Raw genomic sequence first — 22006 nt, 5'->3', positions numbered from 1 at the left:
TGTCTGCTGTCTCTGGAGTCGTGCATCGTGACAGTATGCTGAATCAGTCAGAGATCCTTTCACTGGAACGAAAGAGCCAATGACAAATACATGCTCCCAATTTTGCAGGAACAGTTCTTCCATGTCCAAAATTGCTGTGCACCAGTGCACAAAGCAAGGTCCATAAAGATAAGGATTAGGGAATCTGTTGTGGATGAATTTAACTAGCCTACATAGTGTCCAGAGCAGAAACTGAGAGCCAGGCCTTCTCATCAAACATCACTGTGTAACTTCACAAATGTGCATCTGGAAGAATGGTTAAAAAAAAACAAAAAAATCCCATAAACACACTCTTAAACCTTATGGACAGCCTTCCCAGAAGACTTAAAGCTGTTGTAGCTGCAAAAGGTGGCCCAACATCGAATTGAACCCTATGGATTAGGAATGTTCATAGTCACGTTCAAATTCATACGTGACTACCTCCCCCATAGAATATGTGCATTGTCTTACCGGTGATATCTCAAAATGAAACTTACCGACATATCCGGGAGTTCCACACGCTGTGGACATCACGCTGCCAGAGCCCTCGATTTTAGACAGACCAAAGTCACTGATCATGATTTTGGAGTCTTCGTCCATGCTGTAGTAGAGCAGATTCTCTGGCTGTGACGAAGAGCAGACATTTAGAACATTGAGTCACGCTTATCCTGAATACATAAATACAAAAGTCTGCTTCACAGCCACAATGTGGTGGTTTCAAACCCCAGTTAAAGAAATGTATGACATACAGAATGACAATAAACACATACATCTATCAATTATCTTAGCCCCTTATCCTCACAAGAATCGCAGGAGCCTATCCCAGGTATTTTCCAGATAGCTCACAATCACACCGAAGGGCAATTTAGAGTGCCTGATGAACGCATGTTTTTGGCATTTGGGAGGAAACCGGAGTGCTCAGAGAAAACCTACACAGGGACAGGGAGAGGGAGAACATGCAAACTCCACACAGGCGGGGTTGGGATTTGAACCCCAGTCCTCTGAACTATGAGGCATACACTCTAACCAGTTGTCCACTGTACAGCCAATAAACACAGTTGATGTTGCAATCAATTCTATGACATTTTTTCAGCTCTATATAAAAAAACAAAAACAAAAAACCTTGAGGTCTCGGTGCACGATTCCCATGTCATGGAGATATTTGACAGCATCCAGAATCTGCTGAATGAGTTTACTGGCATCTTTTTCCGTGTAGAAGCCCTTCTCGATGATGCGATCAAACAATTCCCCACCAGATACCCTGAATGGACAGTTCAAACACACCCACATAAGCAAGAAACAATGTTTTAAAAAATAGATGAGATGGGAAGCCACGGATTCGAAAAAAAGGGAGTATGTGTGATAGTAAAAAGAATCTGAGGCTGATGCTACATAACGGCCACTAGATGGTGACATGACTTTACTTGTACATGTAGTACTGTATCCTCTTACAGCTATTAAATGTAGCATCTCCAAATGTACTGAAATATACTCAAACTTTAAAAATATAAATTGCAACGTAGTTTGCTCTCAAGTTGTTGTACACCCTCTATTTTTTAACTTTCCTGGCTACATTAATAATCGTAATAAATTGACATTGGTTACCTCATATTTTAACTTGGCCTGATTCAGTTCATGCAGTTGGATTTATGGCTGTGAAAGCAGGTCGCGCTGAAACTGTTATGAGGCCTCAAAAATATTCCAACAGCGCGCAAAGACAGTTCAAGTAGAAAAGAAATGGATCCCTTCAACCTCCCTCTCCATTTTTATTTTCTCCTAAGAGTTTGATCTCGGCAAAAAATGTACAGTTTCTAAAGTTAAAAGCTAATTTAATAAAACTCATTTTTCTTCTCTTGCTTTTGTCTTTGATATTTGAGTAACTGAGATTTGATGTTCAGGCTGACAGGCTGCAGGTGTGAAGGCAAAATTTCCCACAGGTGATTGTCGTACAATATGTACTGGCATGCAAGTGTGTGAGTGTGTGTTCATGTATAGATGCATTACAGAGAGCAATGTATGGCATGTGACAAGCCGTGCACGGGAGACGGCACAAGCCGGGAGCGCCAACCTCACACGCATGTGAATACTCACAGTTGCATGACAAGGTAGAGGTGGGATTTACTCTCAAATATTTCTTCCAGAGTCACAATGTTGGCATGTTTAATCCTGCAAAGAAAAACACATTCAAATAAATTCATTCTTCACTCCAATTTTAAAAAGTAACTTGATGCTAATGGGCCACATTTGATTTTTGAAGTGGACAGATGGGGCAGGACATTCGTAGATAAGGGAGGGGTCAGCAGGGGGGTTACAATATGGATGTAAAATTGTTTTTTTTTTAACAACACATTAATACATCACAGAGCAATGGTGAGTGGGTGGGTGTTCGAGAGGAAGATGCACGAGATTGGCTTAGATGGAAAAAGATGACACGCTGTGGCGACCCCTAATGGGACAATCCGAAAGGAAAAGAAATTGATGCATTATATAAATATTCATATGATTTATATACATTTTCATCCATCCATTTTCTTAGCCGCTTATCCTCACAAGGGTCGTGGGAATGCTGGAGCCTACCCCAGTTGTCAACGGGGAGGAGGTGGGGCACACCCTCAATCGGTTGCCAGCCAATCGCAGGGCACATAGAGACATATAACCAGTCGCACTCACAATCACACCTACGGGCAATTTAGAGAGTCCAATTAATGGTGCATGTTTTTGGATGTGGGAGGAAACCGGAGTGCTTGGAGAAAACACACGCAGACACGGGGAAAACATGCAAACTCCGCAAAGGTGAGGCCGGGATGGAACCCTGAACGTCAGAACTGTGAGGCCAACCCTTTACACCACTGTTACAGAAAATTGATGGATGGATACCTTGATGGAAAAAAACTGTCATATGCATTATTCATACAGTGTATGATTAATGTGCTCCCATAATGTTCTAACACGATACTGTGTGTGTCTAGCTGTAGTGGACGTATGCACCGATCTACACTCACGCACGGATTACAGCGCTGACTTGAACAATGAGGCTTCATTCATCTGTTTAGCTGAGCGCAGATGGATTGATGGACCCCGTGAAGGATGAATGTCGGATTAAAGGCGCCCTGTGCTCGGACACGTGCGAATGAGTGCGCGCGAGTTCCATTGTGCGCACCCGCACCCGCTTTCACATTTAAAAGCGGTATGTTTGTGGACAGCTGTTTTATGAGCTTGTATGGGCGAGTTAGGGGGAGAAAGATAGGGTGATGAGTCATTTCACGCATGGCTCTCACAGGGCACCAGAGTGCACAAGTCAGCAAATTAGAGCGATGTGTTGCTATGTCTTCCCCCAGAAACCAGCAGATCACAAAAATCAATTAATAAACACTTCTTTATTTTAGTTTAAGTGTTTTGGATTTGTGTGCATGGTGGACCACTTTGTTTAAAAGCAAATTTGCAATGTTCAAAAACAAACAAAAAAACACTTTTTGTCATCCTTGTTAAAACTGTCAGTATGATCAGACAGTTGTACGTCTGTAGAATTTCATCCCTTTAGTGTGACTAAAATGAGAGCCTAATCATAAACAGTACAGGGGACATGGTCAAATGCGAATAGCCAAAAAAAAAAAAAAATGTTACAGATGAATGTTTACAAATGCTTGTGTAAAACCATAAATATGCCCCAAACTATTTTCACAAAACAGTTTAACAACATCTCAACCTCATTTGAAAACAATTACATTAAAAATAATGATTAAAATAATGATTTAATTGACCATAAAAAAACAACAACCGCACCCGAGATGTACATGCACATGCGCCAAAAGGCTTTCCTAACTTCCTTTGACAACCAAGGCTTAAACTTAGTTCCTCAAAGCTTGTCCAAATGTAGTGCTACACTGTACTTCTTTGAGAACAATTTTGATTTAGAATGGGCTTAGGTGCTACCTTGTGGCATCTCAGAGCATTCAAGAAAGAGCACAAGAACTGTAGGTAATCTCAGAGTCCCCAAAAAGTGGGGGCGTCACTACACTCAGCAATTCATTCGTTTTCCATACAGCTCATCCTCACAAGGATTACGGGTGCGCTGGAGCCTATCTCAGCTTAGTATACCTAGAGTCAGCCGGGATAGGCCCTAGCACGCCCGTGACCCTGGTGTGGATAAGCTGTCTGGAAAATGGATGTATGGAGGGATGGATGAATGGATGACTTGTTCTCTACTTGCATTGTGTGTTTCCAACGAGAAATTGGAGTTTGCATGTTGCAAATGAGTAATCAAACCATTGAATGAGAGCTCACAAACTCCCACTGGGCAAACCTGTTTACACTAGTGAGCTCCATTTAATCCAAATTGTAACAGAACCACTTCTGATCGCCACCTGTATCTCCTCAACCATTTGTACACCGAGTACTTGAGTTGTGTGTCTGCTGTAACCCAGGCAACAACAGCTCTAAAAATAACTTGGGAACCAACGCAGAAATGCCATTTTCACAACGGTCTGAAATTCTCTCTACAGTTGAAGAAAAGAATGTTTCAAGAAGTCTACTGAAACGGCTCCAGTGCAAGGTCTTTGTGTTAAAATATTACTCTGCAACAGTGAAGGTTGTGTTCAGGAATTGTGGTGGGATTTGTATGAAAAAAAAAAACATCATAGCTAAATTGGTGAAGCCCACTTACTTGTGCAGCACTGCGATCTCATTTTCAATGCTGTTTTCCTTCCCCTCTAAAGCTTTCTTGGGGATACACTTGATGGCCACCAACCTTTGGGTTCTCTTCTCCTCTGCCAGGACTACCTCAGAGAAGGCTCCCCTGAAACACCCACAAACATTTTCGGTGAGGAAATTCACGTTTGAACGATGGAGTGAAGGTATAGCCGATTGACTGCGTGTCACATGAGCGTCAAAGCCCTCTTTTCTATATATGAGTAATGATGACCTGGTACATTCATGGGTGTTGTCGCGGACTTTGGGCCGTGTAAGAAAATATGATGGCCCCACCCCTTAAATAGCACAAATTGAAAATGCTTTTATTTATTTTTTTACAGCCACTGTCTGTGCATTTATAATGAATAGACAGAATATCCATCAATGTAGCACTACAAATAGAAAACACTAAATTGAGGTGGGATGGATAAAATAGAAAAAAATTTTATTATGACATGTTGAACCCTGCTGTATAGTAGCCACAATACATTCTTTCTGTATGTGTTCTCTTCCTGAGGAAATCAACAATAACAAACGAAACAACACAACTGATGGCATTTTCCCATGACCCAATGAAAAACAGACACACATTCCTTATGGCATTTTGGCACGGTGCCAATCTTCAGATTTAAAGCTCAATTCTGTGGAAATTGAAAGTTTAGTTATTTTGTAAAGACGGGCTTTCTTGAAATTCCCTCGATAGCACCACAACTTTATACTCCATATTTCCTCTCGCCAAGGAAAACTATCAAGTAAGATTTACGGGGTTCTTTTGCTGACATAAGACTGCAACCATTTCCTGACTATAATAGCAATCACCACTGGCCCTAGAGTCACATGAGCAGGAGTCAAAGGGCTAAGAAAAGCCCTTGGTTTGGCACAAATCCAGCAGTGTGGAGCATTACACATTCCTCAGCAGCATCTGGAGGACTCAGTTGATGTTCACCATACGCTATGTGACAGAGCACAGACCTCTGGCAAAGTGTCAAACAGTGGTTCGCACAAACAAAGGGGCCATCTTTGCACAGTGTCGTTAGGTTTCCTGCTTCTACAAGTTGTTGCAAATATTTAACAGCCGTGGTATGGTACGAGAAAACAATTGAGTCGGTATCACTATTTAGTGTGTATATACATTACTTTTTCTTTGGCGTTTTTGAAACATATGCAGACACATGGACTGATGTTATGCATGATGTCAAGTCAGGTGCATAAAACCTAAAAGACTTTAGGTGTGTATGTTTGCTTTTTCTTTGGCTGTTTTGCACTTTCCCCCCAAAGTGTGTCATGATCCTGCCGGTCCAGCCCTGGCTGCGCAGGTGCCTGCGTGGTCGCATTGATTGGGAGGCACACACCTCCGCCTCATGCTGGCTGATTGGCACCGGTGTATATAGGACCAGGGGGACGACTGGTCCGGCGCTAGATCGTTGCGGTTCATGCCCCGTTCCAGCATTCCCGTATCTCTGATCGTATTCCCGTGTGTACCGACCTCCGCCTGTCCTCCGTCTTGATGGGTCGTGACAGAACGATCTGGCCAAAACAAGACCCAGCAGGAAAGACCCGGCGTCGCTGGTACCGACGCAAGGTAGACCGACTGCCGGAGGACCAAGCCTCTCTGATCCGGGTAGGCTCCATGACGTTCTCCGCTTCCGCGTCACACGCTCCGTCGGCAAGCTATAGATACGTCCCAACCATGACCCGCACAGCACCTCAGATTCTGTTGGACTCTGATTTTTGGGACTACAAGGAGGACCGTAATTTATATGACCAGCTGCCTGACTCCGACTCGGATTATTTCGTCTATGAATCTCTTGGCCCGATCTTTAATCCCAGTCAGTTTGTTTCACCTCCCCGCTTTTCCAGCTCCCGAGCGTTTTCGCCAGGTAGGTCCGAATCCTCCAAACCGTTTGAAGGAACTCGCTTGGTCCTCCGTGTGGCGACCAGAAGAGATGTACAGGCCGGGCGCTCCCGTGCTGCGCGGCAACAAAGACAACCTCCTCGTCCACCCACTCCTCACCGGCAACGGTTAAACCGGCAGACCGGCAGCTGGTGGCGAAGCTTCCACCCCAGAGGGAGGAGGGGCCGCCAAATCACGAGGTGTTCTGCCGCGAAAAGCGGGCGCAGTTAGAGGGGCAGAGCGGCGGACTTAGAGAACCAGCTAAATTTCGCTGACGTCGCGACTGCGACTGACTCGGTACTGACTTTTGCTCATGCGGCAGTGGCAACGGATCCGCTACCAAGCAGGGCTCATGTCGCTGTCTCAACAGATCTGCTGCCGAGACACGCCCACGTTGCAGTTTCGACGGACTCGTTACGGACTTTTGCTCACGCGGCAGAGGCAACTGATCCGCTACCAAGCCAAGCGCACGTTGCAGTGGGAACGGATCCGCCACCTCGCCATTCCCACGTCGCTTGGGAACGGATCCGCCACCACGCCATGCCCACGTCGCAGTTTTGGCTGTTTCACTGGAGGCTCACGCGGTGGTGGCCACTGATCCGCTGCCAAGCAGAGCTCACGTGGCAGTGGAGACTGTCTCGCCGCTGCCTCATGTTGCTGCCCAAGAGGTGGCAACGTCTCCGGAGCCGCTTCCTGTCCGTGTACAAGAGTACCGGTGGCGACCGGTCCGCGGCCGCTCCACGCTCCTGCTTCGTCGGCGACCGGCACGCCCATACGTTCCCGTCCAGGAGGAGGTGGTGCTGGTTGTGCCGCTGCCTTCTCACGTTCCCGTCCAGGAGGAGGTGGCGATGGTGCCGCCGCCTTCTCACGTTCCTGTCCAGGAGGAGGTGGCGATGGCGCCCCCGCCTTCTCACGTTCCCGTCCAGGGGGAGGTGGTGATGCCGCGGCCGCCTCACGTTGCTGTCCAAGAGGAGGTGGTGATGCCGCCGCCGACTCACGTTGCTGTCCAGGAGGTGGTGCCGCCGCCTCACGTTGCTGTCCAGGAGGTGGTGCCGCTGCCTCACGTTGCTGTCCAGGAGGTGGTTACGTTTCCCCAGCTGCCTCACGTTGCTGTCCAGGAGGTGGTTACGTTTCCCCAGCTGCCTCACGTTCCTGTCCAGGAGGAGGTGGCGATGGCGCCCCCGCCTTCTCATGTTCCCATCCAGAGTGAGGTGGCGATGGCGCCGCCGCCTTCTCACTTTCCTGTCCAGGAGGAGGTGGCGATGGCGCCCCCGCCTTTTCACGTTCCCGTCCAGGGGGAGGTGGTGATTCTGCCTCATGTTGCTGTCCAAGAGGAGGTGGTGATGCCGGCGCCGCCTCACGTTGCTGTCCAGGAGTACTGGCGGCGACCGGTCCATGGCCGTCCCACGCCCCTGTCTCGACGGCGACAGGAGCTGGGGAGTTCCGATGAGCCACCCGGGAGCTGGAGGGTCCTCGGGATGGCTGTGATGCTGATTGTGGCGGTCATGGCTTTGGTTCTTCTCTCCGCCATCCTCCTCGCTCCGGAAGATTCCTGACCGCTTCTTGACCGGACTTCGGCGGTGACTGCTCTCTGGCTGCCTCGTGACAGAGCCTCGGCGGCGACCGATCGGTGTGGTTAATGCCCCGTTCCAGCACTCCCGTATCTCTTATCATATTCCCGTGTGTACCAATCTCTGCCTGTCCTCCGACCAACCCCGTAAGCCTGACTCCTTTGATGCTCCTGCCTGCCCTGAACGATCTCCCGTGTACCGACTCCTGCCTGCCCGCTGACCTGGTCTCTACGCCCGACGTCCTGACTGCCGCTGCTGGACCGGACTGCCTGCCCGATCCCCGACTGTGGAACAAAAAACGTTTTTCCCGAATTACCTCTGCACCTTCCTTGTACTCCTGCCTTTGGGTCCTACCTCCATCTTGATGGGTCGTGACAAAGTGGACATGACCCGTCATGCATATCATCAATCAAGATGTTGGCATCTTGTGTATGCAAGAACTCAAGTGAGCCTCACAAGATTTCAGATCAAAGGATTATGTATGCACAATATATCAGTTTGACTTATCGTTGGGCTTTTTGTGCGATTACAAAAGAAAAAGAGTTTAAGTGTGAATGTGGGAGTGAATCGTCTGTCTATCAGCCGGTAATGAATCCAGGGTGTAAGCTCTTGCCCACAGTCAGATAGCATAGGTTCAAGTGTTCCTGCGACCCAAATGAGGACAAGGGATATAGACAATGGATTGATAAATGCTCAAACGGTACAAACCAAAGCATATGGTTTGAAGTGATGTCAAATTCTCAATCCATATGGTTTAATATGATTTCGGTCCAACCTCAGCAGCGAAAACAGCTTCAATTCTTCCGGGAAGACTTTATACAAGGATTAGGAGCTAATGGGAATTTTTGCCCATTCTTCCTGTAGCATATTTTTGAGGTTACACACTGATGTTGGACGAGAATATCTGGCTGATTATACACTCGAAAGCAACCCAGAGGTGCTCTATGGGGTTGAAGGCAAGACTAGCATGCTAGTCAAGTCCCTAGCAAATTCTCTCATCCATATGTTTATGGACATGGAGATATTTTGGAATAGGAAGGACTATCCCCAAACTGTATGACTGTGCAAAATTTCCTCCTTATATTTTGGACATTTACAACTTTGTGGGAACAGTTTGGAGATGGCCCCATGCTGTTCTGTGCATCTGTGCACAAATCAAGGTTCATAAAGACAAGGATGAGAGTGTTTGATGTGAATGAACTTGAATGGCCTTGCACAATCTAGACCTTAACCCTATCAAACCCTTTTAATTAATTAGATCTGAAACTGAGAGCCAGCCCTTCTCGTCCAACATTTGTGCGGAATCTCACAATCTTCGCTTCTGGAAAAATTGTCATAAATTCCTATAAACACACTCTGAAACCTTGTGGAAAGCCTTTCCAGAAGAGTTTAAGATGTTATAATTGGAGAGGGTAGACCGATGTCATAACAAACCATATGGATTAAGAATGATTGAGAATGATTAAGATAACTACTTGCTCGTCAGATTGTGCGTTATTCCGCCCGAAGAACCGAAAATGGCGGCGCATCTGAAAATTCGTAATTGCCCATAAAAGTCTTCTCAAAACACTATTAAATGAGAGAGGATTTAAGATCATATTATCAAAATAGAGTACATATTATTATTGGATACATTGTTACTCTAAACGACCGGAATTTTCCTTTGAAGTAATATTGGAGTCAAGGCAGGTGAGCAAATACTTTTGGCAATATAGTGTATTTTAAACACTATGCCATTGGAGCGAAGGCTTGGCGGATATCTTTGGATGTTCTTTTTGCTAAAATAATTCAGCTCTTTACTCTTTTGAAACCAAAGCTGTCTTTTTTTTTTTTTTAAACCATCTGTTCTATACAGACGGGGATGCTGTATCAAGATAAACTCAAATGCCAAATGGAGGGGTTTTTTTTGGTGGGGGGGGTTAAAAGGAAAGCTTTGCGTGCTGGGTGTGGTGTCATGACAAGACTAAAACACAAAGCAAATATACCATCTGTGCCAATGAGAACTTGGTCAAGAAGCTACACACAGTCGACATAGTGTTGCCTGTTGAAAGGTCAGAGAGACAGTAGAGGACCATCTGGTTCAATCAAAACTGAGAGAGAATTCCAACTGGGATACTGGCCGTGAAACAAAAAGACCATCTTTGCTCTGTAGGCTGTTCAATTTTAAATCCGAACAACCAAACCCAAATAACTCTTCTACGGTGAGATCTCATATCAGTATCAGTCGTGATTGGATCACAAAACATTCTTGGTGTAATGTTAGCATATTCTCAGAGTGCATTGTCTCCTAGTATGTGCCCATAAGTGTGAATGTGAATGTAAATGATTGTTTGTCATTGTCCACCAATTGATTGACAACCAGTCCAGGGTGTGCCCCACCTCTCGCTAAAAGGCAGCAGGGATAGACTGCTCGTTATCTGTGACCGTAATGAGGAATAGCTCAACCCAAAAAACTCCCCCACCCCCCAAAAAAACCTATTTGATTGTTACTGTACACTAATACTGTGTGAGCAGTATTGAGCCGTTTCCAAGCACGAGGACGGACGCTGTGGTGACAGACATTCCTCTCACTTTCCACCTCTTTTGACACAATCATATCGCTCCATCTGTAAATTTGAAAGTGAGATGAACTAACAATTTATATGCAAACATCCCAAGTGAAAACCTGATTCCATGACTCATTCTTGCTGTGAACACATTTGTAAATATCAAGGCGTACTACGCTATAAAAGTGTAAATCTGGTTGGACATTGATGATAACCAGTTTGACACACGTGTGTGACCTCATTCTTTACATTGCTAAAGAGTCGCTGGAGACCAGGGGATGAAACAACCGTTCTAATGTCGCTATTCTGGCCTTTTCTTATTGTTTTTTGTTTTTTATAGTCTGGGCCAATGCTTGTAAACCATTATGCTCATCTAATTTTAGTCCAGGTGCGCTGATTACAATAAAGAAATATGTGCATGACCATGGTAATGACACTGATAATCTTCTCATTATTACATGTGAATGTCTCATCAAACGGATTTAGAAATTGTGGCCTCAATTTGGATTTGCTACATACTGTTGAATTTGCTCTAGTTCAATAGGAATGTTTCCACAAAAAGCTTCCAGCGATGTTCTCATTAGGGGCACTCAAGCCTACCACAGCTGATTGGGTGAGAAGCAGGGCACACCCGAGACCAGTCACCAGCCAATCACAGGGCACAATGTAACATTCATATTTGCACCTATGGGCATTTTAGACACTTCAATTAACCTCTAAGTGTCACGAACCTCCGATGCGGGGCTGGATCCAAATGCAGGACTCCAAGACGAGAACATGATGGTAGGCATAGTTTTATTCAAGCTGAGGTGGCACAGAAACACTGTGATGAGGATAGCTCAACACTACACTATTTTCAGTGGCGGAGATTCCTACTGTCAGTGAATGCAACTCACAAACTCAGGGCACAACGCACAACGAACTGGCAAATGGCAGTGACAAAAACTCCAACTCAAATACACAGTCTAATTACAGTCCCAATGTGAAACAGCCGTGAGCGGTGACAGGTGTCACCCCGCAGAGCAGTGGCCACGCCCCTCTTGGCCATGGTCCAGCCTGGCTCATGACATCTAAGATGTAATTATTGTTTTATTTAGTTTTTTTACATTTGTATGACAGTTAGGATTCTATGGTATTGCATGTAATGTTTTGTGCAATACCAGAATAGATCCATTTACATTCCATTACAGTTCCAAGGTCCATTTCCAGAAGACACCGGCTATGGAACAGACATTACAGTGTAATTAAGATGCAAAACAACTAGGCTTCCATTAGGATGTGTCATACTTAGGATTAAAGTACACAGAGAATCATTAAGTCAGTTTGCTATAACACGGAGCCCTTGTAATGTAGGAACGAAAAGATGCAAATAATCCAAAGAAGGAGAAAGAGAGAGACTATGGGAGGATGTCAAGCATTTAAGTGTATACTTAATGTATCAGGGATAACTTGGTGGGAGCAGATGGAGGTGCATACGGGGCCTATGTCTTTGTTTGTCTGTTTGTGTGTGTGTGATTGTGTGTGTGTGTTCCAGGAACTGGCGATACGGCCATGCTGAGCTGCACTGTGCTGAGATACAGGCTTCTATGCGAATTAGGTCAGGGCACGGCTGAAGGACTGCGGGTGCCGTAAGTAGGGATGGATTTTCTGATTTGGGGCTGGATGGGAAACACTTTCAAGTTGTGTTTATTTTGGGGACGATAACCAATAGATGAATCAATGCTCGAGTGTGAGCACTGACAGACGAGACGAGTGGATAGTCGCCATAAGCTTAATTCATCACCTCAGCAGAGACGGAGGGGGGGATAACATTTTGTCCTGTGCTTTGAAGTCCATGACGCCGTTCATGCTTCATGCTCTTTAATGGCGGGATGTCTGAGATGCATCATCCTCCAATTTAGATGCTATAAAAATGACAGCGACTTCAAAATAAGGCACAGTGAAAGAGTGTCTTGTCTCATCTTGTCTAGTCTTGGAGTTAGGTCATCTATCTGTCTATCTGGGACATCAGTGGGCCAATAATGGATTGAGGACATATGAAGAAGAAGATATAGTATTTAACATTGGATGGAGAGAAAGGGAGTGCGGGAGAGAGATGAAAAATAGATGAAGAGGGACAGCGCTCCTGCTGAGAGACTCATCTGCTCCATAAAGGTGTCTGCGGTTCCTTTTTAGTCACAAAAACAGTGCCATGAAAAAGTATTGGCCTCCTTCTACAATTCTTAGATTTTTGCATTGTTTCCCCAAAGTCATGCTTAAGATTATCAAACAAATGTAAATATCCATCCATCCATCCATTTTCTTAGCTGCTTATCCTCACAAGGGCTGCGGGAGGTGCTGGAGCCTATCCCAGCTGTCAACGGGCAGGAGGCAAGGGGCACCCTGAACTGGTTGCCAGCTAATCGCAGCAAATGTAAATATCTGAGAAATATCACCTGAGTGAACTTCTTATTTTAAGAGGTGATTTCATTGATTAAGGGAAAAAAATCAGTTACCTGTCACTGCGTGGAAAAATAATAGCCCCTTCTAAACCTAAAAACTGGCTGGGACACGCTCAGCTGCAACAACTGAAATCGAGCGTTTCCGATAACTGGGAATGAGTCTTTCAAGTCTCCGTGGAGATATTATGCCTCACTTTCTTTCCATAATTGTTTGAATTCAGCAAAAATAGAGGGTTTTTGAGCATGAATGGCCTTATAAAGGTCATGCCACTGAAATTCAATCAGAAGCAAGTCTGGACTTTGACTGGGCCAGTCCAAAACCTTCATTTTATTTTTTTAAGCAACTCAGAAGGTCACTTGCTGCTGTGTTTTGGATTGTTATCCTGCTTACATACGAAATAATTTAAAATTGAATTTTAAAAAATGTATAAATACTTGTCCCCGCCCAACTATTTAATTATGAAACGAAAACATTAAATCATCAATTATCTGCCTAAATTCATACATTACGCTAGTCTTAGATGAACAGCACTGAAAATTTTTAGACTGGGTGAAAAGTTAACTGTTATCATTCATAAAACCAGAAGCGCAAACTTTAACATGCAGCTCAAAGTAATAACCACAATTATAAAGAGCACCTCATGAAAGGTTTAATTCAAGAGAACGCTGAATCATAACAAAATGAGCTAAAGGCACTTTTCCTTCCTTGCAGTTTTAGGCTGGCGGTCCTTGAACATTAGAACAGCAAATGTTGCTGCACTCGAGACCTTGAAGAGTTAAAGTTAAACAGCATACATGTTCATCATATAAATATTTGTACAGCAGTTTATTCATGAGCAACATGGAAGGTATTCTGGCCTAAATCCAGAGATCTCTTCATGGAGAATGATTTTGTTTGCAAAAGAGTCCTGAGATAGAGGTACTTCACAGGCAAAGTGAAGGACTAAATTACATCGTTGCATAATTAATTACGTGAAATTGATTTCATTTTTTACACTAAGATCTATCATTTTTGTTCTGATACTTTATTCTTGCAAGAGATGCTTGGTGAGATGTCTCCATGAGGAAGACGCCGCAGTTATATTTAACCTGATGTACAACTTTGTAACTTGTATTCTATAATGGACTGTACAGTCAGGGGAAAATGTGCACCAACATCTCTAAAGTTTTTCAAAGTTAAGATCACAAAATTCCTTCATCTTGTGCAAACTCTTGAATATGTCTTTCACCGAGGGGCACACAAACACTAACAAAAACAGAGTACGTTATTGAACTCTTGCACTCAGAACCCGAGAGTGCTCAGACAAAGTGTGGAATTCTTGTTGAAATTGGTGTAAAAGCTGAGAGGGAACAAAAGGAGCAAAAAGTTCCTCTTTTCACAACCAGATAGTCCCGACACAACTTTCGACATGACTTTCTGGTAAACATACAGTAGAAGTCCCAAGGTCAACTAACTAGCACACTTTTTCTCCATTGACATCATTAAATCTGATTGTGGGAACAATTTTCCCCATTTAAAATCAAATTGTGGTCCTAGTAGGTTACATTTTAATATTCAAATGTAAAACTGTTAACCACTGTATAAAACAATAAAATAAACAATAAAAGTACTGTAATTGTAATGACAAAAGAAGGGGGACATTTTTAAACGTCGCATCAAAATCCATCTAATGCATCCCGAGGCAGTCCACAGACTGCTGCCCTGGGCAGCAGCGTATATCGCTCATGTCAAGTGCACCGCTGAATGCACTTTAATTTTCTACAATAAAAAGGAGTGGGGTCAAACAACATAACTGTTTATTACATTCACTGGCATGCAACCCAACAAGTTAGCGCACTAAAGGCTGGAGCTAAAAAGTTGAGCTTTTAAAGTTAAAACGTCAGCACTCGGAGTTGTGTGTGTGCTCTCCACACACACACCCACAGGAAAGTTACATACATACATACATACAAAAACCATAACCACAACGACATACGTAACCAACATAACCAATTTATGTAGCAATCTAAAATGGGACTCATCCACCACATATCGAAATGTCCAAAATATGAAAGCAGAATAAAAATGCCAAAAACAACATTAATGCGCAGTCTACAAAATTAGAGACCCCTCCCCCCACATAATTAATACATTACTGCACACTGAAATTAGCGCTCACAATGTCTGTAAGCCATACATTATTTTCCCTAAAATTTCCAAATCAGTTTTCAATGTACAACCTTTGCGAATTGTACAAAGTACAACCTTTTGCACTTAAGCGGACCAATGACGGAAGGAATGTGCGCGTCCACATTAGAATAACAAAGGTTGTAATAAAGTATTTCTCTTCAACTTGGCCTTGAGTCAAATACACATGTGCGCACGCACAACCACTAACACACAGACACACAAAGCCACACGCACACATGCATGCTGACAGGCTCAAGGCCAACAACTAATGATCCGGCAAGGACGCACTCGGGCCGAGGCCACTGTGTCACCACCATTCTACCAGAGTAGCACAAACTGTCAGTGGCCAATCCATCAGGGCTAATGATTTTAGATGATTACATCACCCTCCCCAAATTTTCCCCTCCACTTCCTCCCATCCCATGGACCCCATTGCTCCCTCCCCATGCGCTAATCAAAGTATTCTGGGCCGAATTAAGTTCCTGTCATCCAGCGTATGGTTAAGCCCAAATGCATTTTCTCAGCGCATGTTGAAAATGTCAACACATCCTGCTTGTGCAGTCATGTAGAGAAAACCTCAAAGTCAGTGGGAATAACCGGAGCCTTCTATCACAGAAGTATTGCAACTATGGAACTGCTGCAACCACATTTAAATGTTGCACACAAACAAGAAAAGCAGGTTAGAAATGAGCAGATGCCGGGTAACACATTTTGAATATACTGTATGTTCTGTATTAAACAGAAGCTAAGAGTAGTTAACACAGATGGTAAATAAATTGTTTCCTTTAGTTGTGACTCCGTAACCTTCCAGATTTGACAAATGAGGTCATGACACACTAAACGACATGCACAAAACACATCCATATTTGAAATTCCGACAAGGGAAATGAAAAAGCGTCCATCCAAGACAACTTAACGGGTCGTTTGTGTGCAATGTGTACATTACTGCACGTGGTTCCACTCAGATCATTTAGTCTGATTCATCTGGAATTTACTTTTGAATGTTTTTGGGCCTGTGTACTTTATGGCTGTAAAGTACACATAACAAATTGTTCAAACGTGGATCAATGGTTTGGTCTAATTTCTGTATAGCAGAACCTTTTCTTCCAAGTGAAGCGCACTAGCACACACGAGGATTCATAATCCACAACACATGAGGTGTGAAACCAGGAAACGGTCCCAGGTCGGCCAGACCAAAACAGAAGAGAAATGGGCTGTAATGGATTAACGTAAATACCAGCACAGAGAAAAGCGAGAAAGCCAAAGAGGATTTGAGTTGATTGCAGTGAAAGTGTTGTTGCGCGTGTGCATTATTAATCCCCATCTGTTTTGATTACAAAACCATGCGCAAGCAACTTGGGAGTCACGCAAACACAAAGCCTGCTGCTGGAAGACAGCTAACTTGTATCCTTCATACAAATGTTGTCACATATGAATTACAAGAGTCAAGAATGGCCAATTGCATTCAAAATAATGCAGCCGAATTTTCAAAGTTAAATACCCCAAAAGTCGGAGTTTGACCGCAACATTCTGGAAAAGCCTTAAAAAAATTAAACCACATTTGGAGTTCAACATATCATTTTTTGACGTCAGCATATGTGCTAAGACTTCAGCTCAGTAGGTATCAAAAAGATGAACTCCACCAGGATAATTTGCTTTTCCATTTTTTTTTGGGGGGGCGGGGGGTATTATATGACTACAAAAGGGCAACGGGGATGCCAAGGAAGAAAAGTGTTGCAATAACCATGTAATCAAAAAGGGGAAGTTACCGTGAACAGAAAAAAGGGCAAAGGGACATTTTCAAACAGAAAGAAGATTTATTTTAGTTGTATTCTGTCTTATCATAACATAGTTGTGTCAACCGTCGAGACCTTCAAATTCTTGGGAATGACAGTCTCAGAGGACCCAAAGTGGAGGACGAACATCAACTCCATCCTCAAAAAAGCCCAGCAAAGGATGAGCTTCTTGCGGCTTCTGAGGAAGCACGGCCTGTAACAAGAGCTGCAGAGACTGTTCTACACAGCTGTTATCCAATCAGTACTGTGTACCTCCATCACAGTCTGGTTTATGGGCCGCCACAAAAAAGGAGAAACTCAGACTGCAACGGACAATCAAAACTGCTGAACGGATCGTCGGCACCACGCTGTCCACTATTGAGGACTTGCACGCAATGCGAACTAGGTCCTGAGCAGGCAGGATCGATTCGGATCCTCCAGATCCTGGCCACCAGCTCTTCCAGCTCCTTTGGTCAGGAAGGTGCTACAGATCGATGAAAGTCAAAAGTTGCTGCTTATCTCCACAAGGTGCTGTAGCCTATTCCAGTTGTCAACTGGCAGGAGGCAGAGTACACCCTGAACTGCTTGTCAGCCAATTGCAGGGCCCTGCGAGATATATATCTATAATTTATTTTTTAGATTTTATATTATATTTCAGGCGGCACGGTGGATCAGCTGGACAGCGTCAGCCTCACAGTTCTGAGGTCCCGGGTTCGATATCGGACCCGCCTGTGTGGAGTTTGCATGTTCTCCCCGTGCCTGTGTGGGTTTTCTCCGGGCACTCCGGTTTCCTCACACATCCCAAAAACATGCAACATTGATTGGACACTCTAAATTGCCCCTAGGTGTGATTGTGAGTGCGGCTGTTTGTCTCGATGTGCCCAGCGATTGGCTGGCAACCAGTTCAGGGTGTATTCCTCCTCCTGCCCATTGACAGGTGGGATAGGCTCCAGCACTCCCCGTGACCCTGGTGAGGATAAGCGGCTAAGAAAATGGATGGATGGATTATATTTTCTTCACTTTAAACTGCTCCATTTTCACAATTGACATTGCACTGGTCTGGTAAGGGCACTCTGTACAACCTTACACAATGTGGGATGTTAACACAGTTAGCATTCTGTTCTACATTAAGAAGATTTAACATCTTGTGCGACTCTTATAAGGAATAGTTCAAAAATGTCACTTGATCTTTGTCTTATTGCTACGATGTTCCTTGTTCTTTGTTCTGAATGAATGTTGTACCAGGGCATCACCGACTGCCTTGTGTGTTTTTACACACTGGGCCAATAAAGCTGATTCTGATTCTGACTCTTGTACAAATTAATTTACATTATTTCCAATTGTATTTTCTGTTATTCCAAATTAGAACAACTTGGAAATCAACCTGCATCCCACAAGAATTGTGCTCCACTTTATGGGGCCCATAATTAAAATAATGTTACAAATATAGTTGAATTAAGTTCATTTTCTTCACAATGAATCTCTTTTTTTTGCTTTACACACACACACACGGGCCATGCAAGCCACTGCTATGGCTTATTGGGAGCAATTTTAGATGTTCTATGTGTTGACCAAGAACACTTCAACGGACAGTCGGAGGGAGGATTCAAGCCAGCGACTGTCTTGTCGGCGGACCACCCACTTGACCAACTGAGTCACAGCCTGCATGAAGGACTCTGCTTTGCCAGAAAAATGTACGAGGTGTGTGATGAATTTTGTGCAAGTGTTCAGATATTCTTGTGCTTTATGCCAGCAGCACGTTCAAATTCGGCTAATGCAGTGGTTCCCAAATTTGAAAATTGAAAGTCACTGTACTAATTTTTGGTCTAGAAACAATGGAGGCTCTCAATGGAACATGTTCATAGAACCACAATCGTGCCATCTTTTTATGTTTTTTTTGGTCTGTCGATGCGAGCGTGAGTCTTGCAACTCTCCCGACGCACACATGTGCACCCTGTGCTGGATTATTAATAGCGAATCACAAAACTTTGTTTCCATAGTGACTGTTTGAGTCCATTCTGGAAAGTGTTTCCAGTTGTTACCAAGACAACAGTCCAGCAATAGCAAATGAAGGTGGCACAGAGTAATGCGGGTGAGCCAAGGATCGCCCCATAAACAAGCTCCTCCATCCGAGCCAGGTAGCGAGCCAGAAGATGACAATGAGGCTCGGAAGAAAAGGATCCTTTTCCAAGCAGTCATCATGTCATGTTTAATGACCACATATGTCTATGTTTGCATTATGTATTTCATATGCTTATTCCTTTTTAAATATTGAATTAGTTCACATTTATGGGACATGTTCACAAAACTGAGTGAGTAAGTTTCTTTGCACACTTGTAATGTTTGATGTGTAGAGGAAATTCATGTGCTGTATTGTAATTGGTGCTCTGTTGCATGCCCAATCAGTAGTTGGTTATTTTGTGACGGTGGTTATTGTTATCCACAAAATTCATGGAGGAGCAGGAAATTGAATGTGTATATATGTTCTGTGAAAAAAAAAAAAACCCGATCCCTAAACTTCAGGATCTATAACGGTGCTGTGGACCGCCATTTTTGTTTTGGGATGTTACATAACAGGTTTTAGCTCCTCTGAACAGTTGGATGACCGTTTTTATTGTTTAGACAATAAAATCAATGTATTTTTTTTAGTTTTCAAAGAGGTATGTTTTCAGGCTACACAATGCAATACACAGACACACAAAAAATGTTTTTCCCTTGGAAATGGTGCCTTTATCTTAACTAAGTCAGTCAAATCAGATTGGGTTTCACTTTTTCTCACACAAAATAATCCTGGTCTAACAGGGATGTGGGTGTGTTACAGTAGGGAAAAATTTTTACCTCAAGCAAACACCTTAAATAAACATCCTGGCATGTGACAATCAGCAAGTATGATAAAGAGCTAAAAAACAAGTTCCAATTCAAATACTAATTCAGACGAAACTTTGAGAATAACCTCCGGAAGTGAGAGAACGCTGGGCCAGTACCTCGGAGTACGAACGAAACCAGTAGGATTTGGAAATATGAACCAAGTTATCCTCAGAGGGAAGTCAAAAGACAGAGGGACAAACTGTTTTGAAGGATTCTTTTCAATACCTGGAAGAATCAAATTACATTTTAGCTTTGGAGAACTGTCTTATTTAGTTCAGCAGGCCCTGTCCTCACACTGATACTGCACAAGGCTTTCCACGATCAGGATTTTTGGGGCTCACCCCAGAGCGGCAAGTTTAAAAAAAAACACAACCGATCACCAATCTGATCACAAGATGGAGCAATGTGACTATTTAAATGACTTATTCATATACTTGTGTACTTCAAATATTTTTGATTTACAACAAACAATGTATCTTTTGTTCATCTTTTTATACCAGTGTAGCATCGGGACAGACAGAACACAAGAATTGTATTCTATTATACGGCAGGAAATACATCCAGTAATGTATCCACTTTTTGTGAAATTTTTGTAAAATGTCTGCCTTGGCTCCATAAAAATGGTAAAATCCTTGCTCTAGTCAGATTCTAATCAGTCAGTTTAAAGAAATATTACAATGTGACAGAAATAATGCCCGCTAATTTACTGGAATTAAATTACTTTGTTGTAATGAAACTTCACACACACCAAACTTCACAGCAGGATTTGACAGAACAACTGCATGTTTGGTTATAACCGTAGCTTTCTAGGCTACATGATGTTTTTTTGCCTGCTTGCGAGCCGTATCATTAAAAATGTTTAAATGTACCTCAAGCAGTCCTTGAATGAAAGTCCTCTCCTGAGCATGAGTGACCAACCAAGACACAATTTTTTCCCCGTTTTGTTCTTACAAACGCATGCCGTGATCCATTATTGTTGTCATCGCCATGTGAATCTCACGTCGGGTTTGAGTTGATGCCCACTGACACTGATCGTAATAAAATGGCGGTATCAGAATAAAAAAGTTTATTGCAGTAGTCTGACATTATGCGATCATGTCATATCATTATCCAAGCCGCTTATCCTTACAAGGGGCACGGGAAAGGTGAAGCCTATCCAAGCTAGCTTCAGGTAAAAGGCGGACTATACACTGAACTGGTTGCCAGTTAGTTGCAGCATCATGAACAGGAATGGATCCCACTCAACCTTCATCAAAGGTAGGCGTGTGTACCACTACGCCATCAGTGACAATCATCCATTGTCCATCCATCCATTTTCTTTTGCTGCTTATCCTCACGGGGGTAGCGGGGAGTGCTGGAGCCTATCCCAGCTGTCAACGGAGAGAAGACGGGGTACACCCTGAACTGCAATATGGAAAGTCCACACAGGCGAGTCCGGGATTGAACCAGGGACCTCAGAACTATGAGGAGAAACGCTTTATACCAGCTGAGGCACCGTGCCACCCTAATGCAATCATGAAAGACCAAATTTGTTGCGTGGTCTGTTGTCTGACTGTCAACAAGTTTTTATAAATAACTTTAATGGTGGCCAAATATTTAGAGTTCTACATTAAAAGATACACGACAAGGCTAACATTAAATTAGCTTTTGGACTGTGCAAGATGGTGACCCAGAGTAAATGCCCAATCAATGATGTCATTGATCAGATCAGCAAATGATGACATTAAAGCTGATCAGCATAAAATGCTAATTAGCAGCCGATAGAGATCAGACTGTTCAAGTGGGTGTAAAGTCTGTACAACACTGTATTATTAGCCAGGCCTCTGTGATGCAGATGACGACATGCAGTGGATTATTCCAGCACATGCAGATGATGTCAAAAGCACACGATGTCCTCTGAAGTTAAGAGGTTTAATACAGATTGTAATGTCCCAAGAAAAGCAAACTAGGCAAATAAGGTCTACACACACACACACCTCCCGACAGTAATCCATGGCCAAATGTTTCTCTCATACCGCAGTGTTTAACCTTCCA

At 43.6% G+C, this 22006-nt stretch overlaps 1 protein-coding gene across 1 annotated transcript in view; it reads right to left on the bottom strand.

Annotated features, from left to right (window-relative positions):
- The window catches only part of camk1b (calcium/calmodulin-dependent protein kinase Ib), a 36749-nt gene that overhangs the window by 5784 nt on the left and 8959 nt on the right, over nt 1-22006 (bottom strand). The window contains exons 3-6 of the mRNA XM_061833028.1: nt 4682-4813; nt 2110-2184; nt 1141-1279; nt 516-642 (exon numbers count right to left, since the gene is read on the bottom strand). Coding sequence (XP_061689012.1) covers nt 516-642; nt 1141-1279; nt 2110-2184; nt 4682-4813 — 473 coding nt within the window. The remainder of the gene's footprint in view (nt 1-515; nt 643-1140; nt 1280-2109; nt 2185-4681; nt 4814-22006) is intronic.

This window comes from Syngnathoides biaculeatus, chromosome 10 (genome assembly GCF_019802595.1).
Source record: "Syngnathoides biaculeatus isolate LvHL_M chromosome 10, ASM1980259v1, whole genome shotgun sequence".
Lineage (NCBI taxonomy): Eukaryota > Metazoa > Chordata > Actinopteri > Syngnathiformes > Syngnathidae > Syngnathoides > Syngnathoides biaculeatus.
The sequence above is the reverse complement of the archived record's forward strand: the minus strand, read 5'-3'. Positions and strand labels throughout refer to the sequence as shown.